General features: G+C 59.2%; 2 protein-coding genes across 7 annotated transcripts; both read right to left on the reverse strand.

Annotated features, from left to right (window-relative positions):
* Positions 1 to 1,304: 1,304 nt before the first annotated feature.
* On the reverse strand, positions 1,305 to 8,587 carry CDK20 (cyclin dependent kinase 20). 3 transcript variants are annotated; one of them, XM_078850260.1, is made up of 9 exons: positions 8,510 to 8,587; positions 6,172 to 6,273; positions 5,848 to 5,961; positions 4,541 to 4,729; positions 4,133 to 4,254; positions 3,926 to 3,988; positions 2,286 to 2,409; positions 2,021 to 2,176; positions 1,305 to 1,706 (listed from the first exon to the last, which is right to left on the reverse strand). In XM_078850260.1, exons 1-9 carry the CDS (start codon positions 8,573 to 8,575, stop codon positions 1,518 to 1,520), a joined length of 1,125 nt encoding a protein of 374 aa, XP_078706386.1. In that variant the 5' UTR covers positions 8,576 to 8,587; the 3' UTR covers positions 1,305 to 1,517. The 3 variants fall into 3 exon arrangements, with proteins under 3 accessions (XP_078706386.1, XP_078706387.1, XP_078706385.1); XM_078850261.1 differs by lacking the exon at positions 8,510 to 8,587 and adding an exon at positions 7,509 to 8,420; XM_078850259.1 differs by lacking the exon at positions 8,510 to 8,587 and adding an exon at positions 6,946 to 7,228.
* On the reverse strand, positions 8,512 to 11,795 carry TIMM17B (translocase of inner mitochondrial membrane 17B). Of its 4 annotated transcripts, none has more exons than XM_078850272.1 (6): positions 11,688 to 11,795; positions 10,686 to 10,785; positions 10,417 to 10,480; positions 10,178 to 10,306; positions 9,901 to 10,011; positions 8,512 to 9,556 (listed from the first exon to the last, which is right to left on the reverse strand). In XM_078850272.1, the coding sequence occupies exons 1-6, from the start codon at positions 11,711 to 11,713 to the stop codon at positions 9,468 to 9,470; spliced, it is 519 nt and encodes a 172-aa protein (XP_078706398.1). In that variant the 5' UTR covers positions 11,714 to 11,795; the 3' UTR covers positions 8,512 to 9,467. The 4 variants fall into 4 exon arrangements, with proteins under 4 accessions (XP_078706398.1, XP_078706397.1, XP_078706396.1 ...); XM_078850271.1 differs by having other exon boundaries at positions 11,669 to 11,718; XM_078850270.1 differs by lacking the exon at positions 11,688 to 11,795 and adding an exon at positions 11,380 to 11,441.
* Positions 11,796 to 12,062: the final 267 nt, after the last annotated feature.

Here is a 12,062-nt window from a genome sequence, read left to right on the forward strand (position 1 = left end):
TCGGAGCGAGGAATCTAGAACTGTATAAGGTCTCTGGCAGCCGATCTAGCACCGTCGGTACTCGGAGCTCCACTCCTGCCCCTGCCCTCGCCGGGCCCCTGACCCCAGCCTCTGCTGCCCGCGTCACTCCCCAGCGAGCATCTTCGGGCTCGGGTGCACGGCCCCGCTGACATCCACCTCTTTCTCCGCCTCCTCTGCCAAGACACCTCAGGGAAAACCTTGGCAAGGGGGAGGCTGCCGGGGCACGGAGCTGGTTGCAATAGAGACTTGTCGTTCCCTTGCAGTCCCTGTCTGGACCCACCCTGGGTCCCTTGTCTCCGGCGGGAAGCTCTGCGGGGGGCAGGGACTGTCTTTTCGTTGTGGGTTTGTACAGCGCCTGGCACAGTGGGGTCCTGGGCTGTGGTTGGGGCGCCTAGGAGGTACCGTAATACACCTAATAGACACTGTACAGGGCCCAGCGCGGTGGGTTTGTGGGCCTTGGCTGGGGGACCTAGGAGGTACCGTAATACATCTAATAGACACTGCACAGCGCCCGGCACAACGGGCCGTCACCCAGATGAACCATGGAGTGAAAGAGGAGATCATGGAAAGCAGGACAGACGGGCAGGGGCAGGTGCTAATGAAAGAGGACGAGGGTGACAGGCGGAGAGCGAGACAGCGAAAGACAGGGCCTGACAGTGACCGAAGGAAGGGAGGCTGGAGGGAAAGAGCGTGAGACACGTGCGAGAGGAAGGAAGAAGTGAAAGAGATGTGACGAACGAAAGCGCGCGAGAGCAGGACAGGCCTAGAGAGCAGGAACGGAGGGAGACAAGGCCAGAGCAGGGGAGGAAAGTGAGGGCTCCGTGGCCAGCCAACCCTGTTCCCTCCACCCCCCAGCAATGGTAGCACAGCCCAGAGGCGGGCACGTGGCGACAGAGATAACGCTATCTCCCGGCTCAGGCTGGACGGCTGTCACCCGCCTGTCACTGCCGGGAGAACGGGGGAGCAAGGCAGAGCCGGAGACTGAACCCAGTTGTCCTGACTTCCAGCTCCCCCTGCTCTAACCACTAGCCCCCCTCCCATCCCAGAGCTCAGGAGAGAACCCAGGAGTCCTGGCTCCCAGCCCCCCAGCTCTAACTACCGGACCCCACTCCCCTCCCAGAGCCAGGGAGAGAACCCAGGAGTCCTGGCTCCCAGCCCCCCTGCTTTAACTCACTAGCCCCCCTTCCCCTCTCAGAGCTGGGGAGAGAACCTAGGAGTCCTGGCTCTACACACAGAACCAGACCAGGGGGCAGGGCATTTCCAGGAAAGGGGCCAGGAATCAGTTCACAGTAAACAAAAGCCATTTAATTACAAAACTCAGTGTCACCACAGAGTCCAGAGAGCACCAGGAACCAGAGAGGGAGATGCTGGGGGGACAGACAGACTGGGGGTCCCTATTACAGGGACTATATAGGGATCTGGGGCCAATCTTCACCCTCCACAGGGCTGATTCAGAGCCAGCGCCCCCTAGAGGGGACAGGCCCCATGTCCCATCTTCACCCTTGCATCACATAAGGGGCCACCCATTCAGGGTCCACCACAGACTCCTCCACGGGCCGCTCGATGTGGAAGTCACGCTGATGCGGGGGTCCCTGCCGGGCCTTCCTGGCCCCACGCTGGGGAACAGGGAGCTCCGAGTGGTGGGCAGGCAGCGGGGGGGTGAAGAAATAGGGATGCAGCAATGCCTGGGGGGGGAAGAAAGGGTTAACCTGGTAACACCCCTGCCCCAGCGGCACAGCTGACTAATGACAGAGTCTGGGTCGTCCTCTGGTGGCAGCTTGAGGTATTGCACTCCCCAACTCTAGCAGAGCGCCCCCTGCTGAGCCCCCTGCCTGGCTCCCACCCCTCGGCACCCCCTAGCACCCAGCTCTGAATGCCAGGGGAGATTAGTGATGGAGGGGAGTGGGGTGCAGTGGGTTGGAGCAAGGGGGGAAAAGGGCTGGGAGCCAGGACTCCTGGGTTCTCTCCAGGCTCCGGGAGAGGAGTGGGGCTCCCTTACCTGGGCTGCCCTCACGCGCTCCCGGGAAGGGTAGACCAGGAAGCGCTTGAGGAGCTGCAGGGCCTGTGGGGGGGCGTCAGGCAGCACCTCCTCCAGCGGGATGGGCGGGTTGTCTTTGAACGAGATCTTGTTGTAGTCAGGCAGCTCCGTGATCTCCTGCCATGGGAGACTGGTGGTTAGAAAACCCAGGAGTCCTGGAGTCCCAGCCCCCACTGCTTTAACCACCAGCCCCCAGAGCCGGGGGGAGACCCCCCCCGCCACTCACCGGCCAGACGCGCTGGCTGGGGGTGCCCAGCACCCGGAGCACGCAGCAGAGCTGTTCGATGTCGTTCTCCCCAGGAAAGAGGGGCGAATTGTTCAGCAGTTCGGCAAAAATGCAGCCCACAGCCCTGGAGCAGACACAGAAAAGGGGGAGCACGCCAGGGGTTGGGGGTGGCTATGGAACCCCAGGGTTGACTGAACCCTGTCCCCCAGGGTCCCCAGGGCAACCCTCACCATCCCCAGTTACCGCTGTGCCGCAGAGTGGGTGGGGGAGATCATTTAGGGCTCAGACATGGCCCCTGCACCCCACATGAGAGACTCTGGGCCTTCAGGATAAAAAAAAACAACAGGAGTTCCTGGGACTCCTGTCTGAGGAGAGAAGTGTCAAAACGTGACACCCGCCCAAAGAGCCGACTGCTCGCAGAAGTGCGAACTGCCTGAGTGTAACGGATATAGGGGCACTGCCTGAGTCTGCAGAAAGCCTGAGCCGGTTGCTCGCAGAAGTGCGAACCGCCCTGTCACGTCTCCGCTGGGGGGTGTGGGAAGGAGACTCCCCCATACACAGAGGGCTGTGTGGGGGCTGAGACCCCCTCAAGGGCCCCGCTCTGTGGTCTGGCTCCCTTTAAAGATGGTTGGGCGGTGTGATTATGTGGGGGGAGAGTGGCCAGGGGGCAGAGCAAACAGGGCATGGCTACAGCTGGATTAAGGAGGGAGGGCCCCTTGGCCATGTGTGACGAAGTGGGACTCTTCTTAATGTTTCCTCTGAATAGTATGGGGGTGCCTCAGTTTCCCCTAGGCAGTTCTTAAGTATCTAGGTGGTGGGGTAAGGGTGTATGATCATTGCAGAGCCCTAGAGGGCAGGTGTGTGCAGGAGTCTGGACACAGAGAATGGCCGACACCCTGTTTCCTGGCCACTGATGGCCTGGGCCCTTCCCCCCTGGGAGGTGAGAGCTAAAGGGTTAGAGAACAAAGGAATCAGGTGACCACCTGGCCCGGGAAAGGAACAAAGCCCAGAGGAGGAGGGGCTGGAGGGAGTTTCAGTTTGGGGCTGGCTGGGACATGGAGTGAAGTGCAGACGTGGTTGTCTGGCTCACTGCCCCCCAAAATGGACCCAGCTGAGGGGTCCCGTTCTCTGCACCTACAAGCTCTGTTTTAGACCATGTTCCTATCGTCTAATAAACCTTCTGTTTTACTGGCTGGCTGAGAGTCACGTCTGACTGCGGAGTTGGGGTGCAGGACCCTCTGGCTTCCCCAGGAGCCCCACCTGAGTGGACTCGCTGGGGGGAAGTGCACGGAGGGGCAGAGGATGCTGAATGCTCCGAGGTCAGACCCAGGAAGGTGGAAGCTGTGTGAGCTGTGTGTCCTGAAGACAGGCTGCTCACAGAAAGGCGACTACCCCAGAGTCCTGACTGGCTTCATGGGGAGCAGTTCCAGAGCATCGCCCAGGGACTCCGTGACACCATGTCCCTTAATTAAGTATGCAATCGAATCCAACTCCAGCAGAGATCTCTGTGTTCCTGACCCCCACATCAGCAGGGGGTGGGGATTCACACTAAAAAAGGGCTGTCCAGCCACAGGGGGGCTCAAGCATGGAGGGGAGACTGGAATGGGGGCTTCTAATAAATGAGGGGCCGGGGAGCTCACCACAAATCCACGCCTTCGTCATACTTCCGGGCGCCATACAGGAGCTCCGGGGCGCGGTACCACCTAATGGGGAGACAGAGAGATGGTTACACACCTCCATACCAGCCACTAGCCTCTCCCGCTCTAACCCACGAGACCCCTCTCCCCTCCCAGAGCCAGGGAGAGAACCCAGGAGTCCTAGCTCCCAGCCCGGACACTCCCACTCACCTGGTGGCCACCTGGTGGCTGTAGAGCCGGACTGTGTCACTGGAGAACACCCTGGCGAGGCCAAAATCTGCAATCTTCAGCTGCCCCGCAGAGCTGATGAGTAAATTGGCTGGTTTCAGATCCTGCTGGGAACAATGAGTGGGTTACAGGAGGGGGGATGAGAGTCAGGACTCCCGGGTTCCCTCCCCTGCTCGGGGAGGGGAGTGATGTCTAGTGGTTAGAGCAGTGGGGGGCTGGGAGCCAGGATTCCTGGGTTCTCTTCCCGGCTCTGGGAGGGGAGTGTGGGCTATGAGTTAGAGCAGGGGGGTCTGGGAGCCAGGACTCCTGGGTTCTCTCCCTGGCTCGGGGATGGGAGTGGGGCCTGGTGGTTAGAACAGGGGGAGCTGGGGGGTGAGGGGTTGGACTCACCCGGTGCATGATATTATTGGCGTGGCAGAAGGCCACCCCCTGCAGCAGCATGAGCATGTAGCCTTTCACCTGGGCCTGCGTGAGGGGCTGCTGGGCGTTGCGGATCACCTCGGCCAGGTCCGACAGCATGTACTCGAATACCAGCACGAAGCCTGCGCCATGGGGGAACACGGCCTTCAGCTTCACCACCTGCGATGGGGAAGACGGACAGAGCTGTGAGCCCAGCTAGCCTGATGTCCCGGCCATGCCAGGTCTCAGCCATGGGCACATCGACCCCAGTATCCCGCCTTTGGTCCAAGCCGTGGGCCCACCCATCCCAGTGTCTGCTGCCTCTAACCAGTTCAGTCCAGATAGATAGGTGGACACCCATCCACACCTCACTTTTTCTGCTTTCTTGGCATCTTAAATTACCAACTATCTCTCAGCAACAAGAAAGAAAGAAAGAAAACGTAATATAGAAGAAAGAAAAATAGAAAGAAAATGCAGAGAAAAGAATGAACCAAAGAGAAAAAAAATGAGGGATGAAAAACAAAGACTGAGAAAGGGAATATAATATACAGAAAAGAGTGAAACAAGAAAAGAGAAAGAAAAAGAGATCCAGAGAAAGGAATGAATGAAAAAACAAACAGAGGATGAAAAGGAAAGAAAGGGAATATAATACAGAGAAAAGATAGATAGATCTATAGATCGATCGATCTTGGGAGAAAACTTGGTTAATTTCAAACTGAATTTTTGCAGTTTTTCTTGAGGAAACAAACAAAACAAACAAAGAAACCTGACTAAATTTCATCTGGGTCACAATAAAACCTTTTGATGGTTCTCTCCCCCCACCCCACAGTGTTTTTTGGGGGGGTTGATGGAAACTTGAATTTTCAAACAGTTTTGGTGCCTTGAAAACTGCATTTTGGGGCAGTTTCACTCTTTGTTGATTTTGTTTTGCCCAGCTCTAGAAGCGAATGAACGAAAAGAGAAAAAGACAAAAAAAAGGAGTAGAGAAAATGAAAGAAAGAATACAGAGAAAGGAAAAAAGAAACAGGGGAACAAGAAAAAACGAACGAAGGCAGCAACCCAGAGACAGGAGGATAGGGTAGCTGCAGGCCGGGTAGTGGAAGGGGATGCGGAGAAACAGACCCTGGGGTTTCTATTTCTGACCCCCAACCCAGTGGCTTTGCCATCACAGAACCCCAGTGCTGTAGGGCTGGAAGGGACCCCAAGAGGTCACCTAGCCCAGACCCCAGTAAACCCCAGTCCCCTCCCAGAGCCAAGGAGAGAACCCCAGGAGCCCTGGCTCCTTGCCCCCCACTCACATGCTGATTCTCCTCAATCTCCTGTAGTGCTTTGATCTCCCGCAGCGCCTGGTTCGGGATCCCGTCCTCCAGTCTCCGCAGAGCGACCTTCTTCAGCGCCACAGTCTCCCCCGACTGTGGAGCAGGGAAGCAGTGAGAATAGAACCCAAGAGTCCGAGCTCCCGCCATCCCCCCTGCCCCAACCACTAGATCCCACTCCCCCCTCCCAGAGCCGGGAAGAGAACGCAGGCGTCCCAGCTCCCCCTCCCAGAGCCAGGGAGAGAACCCTGGCAGCCTGCCCCCAGCCCTGGCTCTGGGGATCAGATTGAGGGGGGACATTCTCACCTCTATGTTCTTGGCTTTGAAGACGATGCCGTGGGCGCCTTCCCCGATCCTGCCCAGGATGCTGTACTGATCCATGCTGGGCTGACTGGTTTGCACTGGGACCTGTGGGGGAGAGGAATTTACACACTATTAGGGGCCCCCCACCCCTGAAAGGGGCACTCGGCATTGTTGCATACCAAGGGTATGTGGGGGGGGGGGAGGTTTGCTCTGTCCCATAATGCCCTGGTCCTCGCCCCATATACTGAGGGAACCCCAATGCTGGGTACCCGCAGTGCACTGTGGGTTATTGGGGGAGCCTCATCCCACAATGCACTGCTGCCTGTCTCAGGCCATACCCCCATTACTAAGGCACCCACAGTGTATTGTGGGATATCAGGGGGTGTCCTATTTCATAACCCACTGCTTCCTCACCCCATATCTGTGGGGGGGACCCCCTTTCCCTTCCCACAATGCACTGCTCCAGGCAACCCCCTCCCCAATTTCTGGGGCACCTGCAGTACATTGTGGGATACTGGGGGGGGGCTTTCCCTTCCCATGATGCACTGCTCCCTCTCAAGTTGTGGCCCCCCATTTCTGGGACACCGCAGTGCATTGTGGGATACTGGGGGGTACGCTGTGTCATAATGCACTGCTTTCTTGCCCCATAGGACCGCCCCTTCCCACAATGCACTGCTCCCTCCCTGGCTACCCCCAATTCCTGAGGCACCCCAGTAGAGGGGGAGCTCCCCTTCCCACAATGCACCGCGCCGCGCTCTCCCCCCACAGCCCCAGTACCTGGCGGGCGCCCTGGCAACCGGGGCCCAGTTGCCTAGCAACGCACCCGGAACTGCCCGAAGCCGGCATGGACCCAGTCACATGACAAGGAGCTGGGAGCCCGGACTCCTGGGTTCCCTCCCCGGCGCTAGGGGGTTGGGATTCTCTGACCCATCCCCCACGTCCATCTAGTGCCTGGCTCTGCCCCCAGAAGCCCCCTAACAGGGGAGCTCCTCAGCCCCTGGAGCCCCCATGCGCAGAACCCAGGAGTCCTGGCTGCCAGCCCCCAGCCCCACCCCCTGGCTTTAAAATGCCCAAATCCACTGCCCCGTTTGGTGCCCACTGGTGGGTTCCCCCCCTTCCCTAACCTCCCTGCCCCCAAGGGTCCCAGTCTCCTCCACTGCACCCCACCCCCAGGCTTTTGGTGTGCAGACTCCTTGCCACTGCCCCGCTGCCAGGGGCTCTGCACCCCCCGCCCCTGCCATGTGTCTGCCTGGGAGATCAGCCCTTCTGGGGGGGCCCATTCCCCGCCTCAGAGGGCACAGGAGCGGGGGGCTCTTCTGCCCCAAAGCATCCCTGCCTGCCTTGACAGGAGCTAGTGGTTGGAGCAGGTTCTCCTGGGCTCTCTCCTCGGCTCCGGTGGTTAGAGCAGCGGGGGCTGGGAGCCAGGACCCCTGGGTTCTTTCCCCACTTCTGGGAGGGGAGTAGGGTCTAGTGGGTTAGAGCAGGTGGGGCTAGGAGCCCGGACTCCTGGGTTCCGAGCCCATCTCTGAGAAGAGTGGGGACAGAGGTGCTGAAAGAGCAGTTGCTACTGTTTGGGGTGTCTCTGTGACCCTTCAGTACCCCCCCCGCAACCCATAGGCTGCGGCCCACGGCTGCTTAGGACCGCTCAGAGGATTTTGAAATGAATCAGCCCTGGGGGCTCAGCAGGAGATGCCCCAAGAAAGGCATCTCAAGCTCCTTAAGCCCAGGCACACGTGGAGATGAATTTGCAGGGGGACCATGAGAGCGGAAGGGAGTGAGTGTAGTTGGGTGCTGACGGTACAAGGCAGGAGCAGAGGTTAACCTCCGGGATGGCAAGTCAGGCTTCTGCAATTCAGCCCTTGGTTCTGTGCCAGACACACCTCTTCCTATGCCTCGGTTTCCCTCTCTCTGCAAGGGGGCATTTTGTCTGATCAGAGTGCAAACACTGAAAAGCAGGGAGTGTCTGAATAGGTCTGTGACAGGCAGGGGGAGGCTCTCTCGCTCTGGCCATGCTGCCCTCTGTTGGGAGAGCTGAGGTCCAATCTCATACTCTCCTCAGTGCTGGATGGAATGATCAGCCATCTGGTTCAGCTCCCCTGTACTGCTCCCCAAGAGGGGGATTCTCTGTTCATTTAACCAGAGAACCGAAGCTGATGGAAGACAAACAGGGTCCCCCCACTGCTGCACTACAATCACTAGACCCCACTCCCCTCCCAGAACCAGAAGAGAACCCAGGAGTCCTGGCTCCCAGCCCTGCCTGCTCCACCCACCAAACTCCATTCCCATCCCTGCATCACAGCACCCCCCACTGGCAGGCAGATCATTAAACACTCTGACACACCAGCAAATCACTTTCTCTATTTTGTACCTGGAAAAAAAAAAAGAAATCTGACACCTTTAAAAACATCTTTAAATACAAACAATCTAAAAGAGGTGAAAGTGGGCTCAGAACTGGGACTTGGGGGGGGGGGGGGGGAGGGCTGACAGCAGGGGGATAGAACCTTAATTGGGACAGGTTGGGGATACACACCAAGGTGGTGTTTCACAGCTGGATTGGGGGGGACATCAGAATTCACTGGTTATGAAAATGGAGATCACACCCCTTGGAGGGGGCGGGGGGGGAGAAAAGGCAGGACAGCCCAAGGGTATACTGTTTTAGGTCATATTTATTTCAAGAGACCCACGTAGCTTCATTCCAAGAGATGCCTCTCCCCAGCCCCCCATCTCAGGAGCAGGGATGCCGGGAAACCTCTAACACTGAGGCTCCATGTCACTACAAGGTTCGGGGGGCTGCCATAAGATACGCACCCCCAGTGCAAGGCTGGGAGCACCCCATCATCTATAACCCTGCAGCCCCCCTAAGTTTCACCCCAGCTAAACAGGGTGATACAGCCACCTCGTGCCCTTTCAGGCATGTATTGAACTCTATTTTTAAGCTGGAAATAGGAGCACTTCCAAACAGAATGCGGGGGGGAAGCTCCAAAAAGGAGGCTCCCCACTGAGAGCAGATGCCAACCCCCCAGTGTATACTGTAGTAGCAAGGAAATACAGAACAATCCCCTGCCCCATAATCCCCAGCCCCCACGCCAAGCTCCCCCCCAAATATGCAAATTTAGAGGGGCTCCCAGCAAACCCCTCTCCCCTCCACAAGCCCATTCAGCATTGCCTCCTGGGGGAGAATCCGAGAACTGGAGGGACAAGTTGCTGGAATCACATCCTGAGCACCAGCAAGGGGGAGGGGCGAACTAGCTGCAGCTCCCACCCCCCAAAATAGAGGGGACCCCCAAGTACAAAGAGCTTCATTGATATTGTCCGTAGCCCGGGTATCCTGGAGGCGCTGGGCTGTCCTTCAGGGGCAGCTGACTGGGGTCTTCACCGAAAGGGTTAGCTGGTGGGGGGGAAAACAAAACTATTAGTGAGAAGGCAGAGATGCAGCCACCTCTGGGTGGGGCAGCTTGGGAACAGCCCCACACAGGGACAGCCTGACCAGTGCTGAAATACAGCCGCCAAGGCTGGAGCTCCTTCACTGTGATCTGCAGTCCCTGCTAGCTCAGCCCCCCCCAGCGCTCCGCACTCCCAGCCTGCAGCCCCCTGCTCGCCCAGCCTTGCCCCTCACAGTGCTCCTCCCTCCCAACCCGCAGCCCCCTGCCAGCCCAGCCCTGGGCTCGCCCCAGGTCTGCCGATGCGCCACACTCCTGACCCACAGCCCCTGCTAGCCCAGCCAATCCTTACAGTTCTGGAATTGCTGTGCCGTATATCTGGTGAGTAAGATCCCGACTCCTTCTATCAAGGCTAGTAAAATCCCTCCCATCATGGCTGAGCCGACCATGGCCAACGGGCCACCTGGGAAAAAGAAGAGATGTATTAAAAAGAGATAGGGGCGCCTGGCAGGGGGCCGCTCTCCCCTGGCAGTCAGGGCCAAGCAGCGGGGGGGGGGGGGGGGGGGCAGGGAGAAATCGGACCGGGGGGCCACCAGCAGGGGCGCTGCACAGGACACCAGGACACTCACTGCGGGAGGCGAGCACGGCCCCTGTGAGGGCCCCACTGGTGATTGAGTTCCAGGGATCTTCCTTTCCCCTCATCTTCACCAGGCCGCAGTCAATGGTGGAGAAAAGGCCCCCCCAGACAGCAAAGCTACCTGGGGAAAGGAGGGAGTGGCGATTAGATACACCTCGGTCCCCTCCCCGGCTGCTGGGATCCCCCTGACCCAGGCTCCCCACGCCTCCCCCACACAACATCCCCCCTCACCTCCAATCTGCGGCGCTCTGATGCGGATGGCACTGACGCTCCCTTTGAATCGGTGTCGGACGCCCTAGGAGGGAAAGCAACAGAGGAAGAGTTGGGGTGAGATGCTGCATGGCTCCCCAATTCTCCCCTCCCCCAATAGCGATCAGGGAGCCACCCCTCAGGTGTGTGGCCCACCCCAGCCAGGAGGGCCCAGAGCCACCAGAAAGAAGAGAATCACATCAACAGAATCCAGAGCCTGGGTCCAGCTGATGTCGGAGGGTGGGACTCACCACGGGGGCGTTCCGGAAGCCCTTGACGGCCTGGAAGACCCCCCCACCGATCATCCCCATGGTGAAGGCACCACCACAGTCGTCCACGATGCGCCATGGGCTGCCGGAAGAGAAGGGAGCTGGTTAGCCAGGTTGGGAGACCTGACAAACAAACCTGGGAGAAACCCTACAACAAGCCCGGGGGTGGGAACCCTACAGACCCCTGCCAACCCCAGGAGAGTGACCCCGGGATAGCCCCCCTCCCCTCGGGACGGCCGACCCTACGGTAAATAATTCCTCCGCCCACGGACCAGCAGCAAGCCGGAGAGAAGAGACCCTACAATAACAATCCCCTCCCGCGGCCAACCCTACAACCACCGCCCAGCCCAGCCCAGCCAGCACCGACCTCGCCTCACGCGCCCCATCCCCTCCCCTCCCCCGCCACGCCACCAGCGAGAAGAGACCCTACAACAACAATTCCCCATGCACCGCAATGGACCCTACAATAATAATCCCCCCTGCCCTGCCCGGCCAATACCACGTGGCACAAACACCCCTTCCATTCTTGTGCTCTTGGTATTTCCCAACCCGCCCTATCTCCCAGCCCATGGAGCCGAGGAAAGGTCGGGGGAACAGGCCCTTTTCTTCCGCCGCCCCCCCATTTCTCCCCCCAATGAACTCGCCCGCCCATAGACACCAAAGGCCAGGGACATACCAAGTGACCACGAATAGGGGTGTCAATGGGGCGATAGGCAAGTCCATTGCGGACAGGGGTCCCTCCCCCTCCACTGCTCCCCCAATGGACTCGCCCACCCAATAGGCTGGGAGCTACCAAGGGACCAAACACGCGGGGGGAGGCTCCCCTCCAGACCCGCCGGTCACCTCCCCCTCCTTCTCCTAACGTAGCGGCCCTCAGGCCCCTGCCACGGGGAAGAGACCAATTCCCCTCCCAGTGGGCTCGCCCGCCGGGCGGTACCAAGTGCCCCGCGCGGGGGGAGGCTGACCCCGGTCCCGGCCGCTCACCAGGGCTCCCGGGCATATTCCTCCATAGCTCCAAGCCGCGACCGCGCGGTCACGTGGGTGTGGTACACCGCTCCACCCCCTTGTCCCGCCCCTAACGAAACGGGTGAGAGCCCCCGCGGCCTCTTATTGGGCAGCTGGGATCACGTGTGTTTGTCCCACCATACGTCACAAAAAGGCGCCGGGAGGGGTCTCAGCTCTGATTGGTCAGTTGGAGTCACGTGGAGGAGGAGATCCCACTTTTCCGGCCCTCTGAGCACGTGACGAGGGGATTCCGCCTCTCTATTGGCTCTTCTGCGATCACGTGATCTGCGATGCTCCTTTTCACCGGCCCCTGGGTATCACGTGATAATAGGTCTTCACTCTGATTGGTTGTCT

This window comes from Lepidochelys kempii, chromosome 23, assembly GCF_965140285.1.
Source record: "Lepidochelys kempii isolate rLepKem1 chromosome 23, rLepKem1.hap1, whole genome shotgun sequence".
NCBI classification, from domain to species: domain Eukaryota; kingdom Metazoa; phylum Chordata; order Testudines; family Cheloniidae; genus Lepidochelys; species Lepidochelys kempii.

Coding starts and splice junctions, on each gene's coding strand:
- CDK20 (XM_078850259.1), bottom strand. CDS start 7,014: ATGCCGGCTTCGGGCAGTTCCGGGTGCGTTGCTAGGCAACTGGGCCCC. Junction 4,255..4,540: donor CCAATAATATCATGCACCGG/GTGAGTCCAACC, acceptor TGTTCCCAGCAG/GATCTGAAACCAGCCAATTT. Junction 3,989..4,132: donor AGCCACCAGGTGGCCACCAG/GTGAGTGGGAGT, acceptor TCTCCCCATTAG/GTGGTACCGCGCCCCGGAGC.
- TIMM17B (XM_078850269.1), bottom strand. CDS start 11,273: ATGGGCTGGGAGATAGGGCGGGTTGGGAAATACCAAGAGCACAAGAAT. Junction 10,786..11,202: donor AGGGGTGTTTGTGCCACGTG/GTATTGGCCGGG, acceptor CTCTTCCGGCAG/CCCATGGCGCATCGTGGACG. Junction 10,012..10,177: donor GGCCGTGCTCGCCTCCCGCA/GTGAGTGTCCTG, acceptor TCTTTTTCCCAG/GTGGCCCGTTGGCCATGGTC.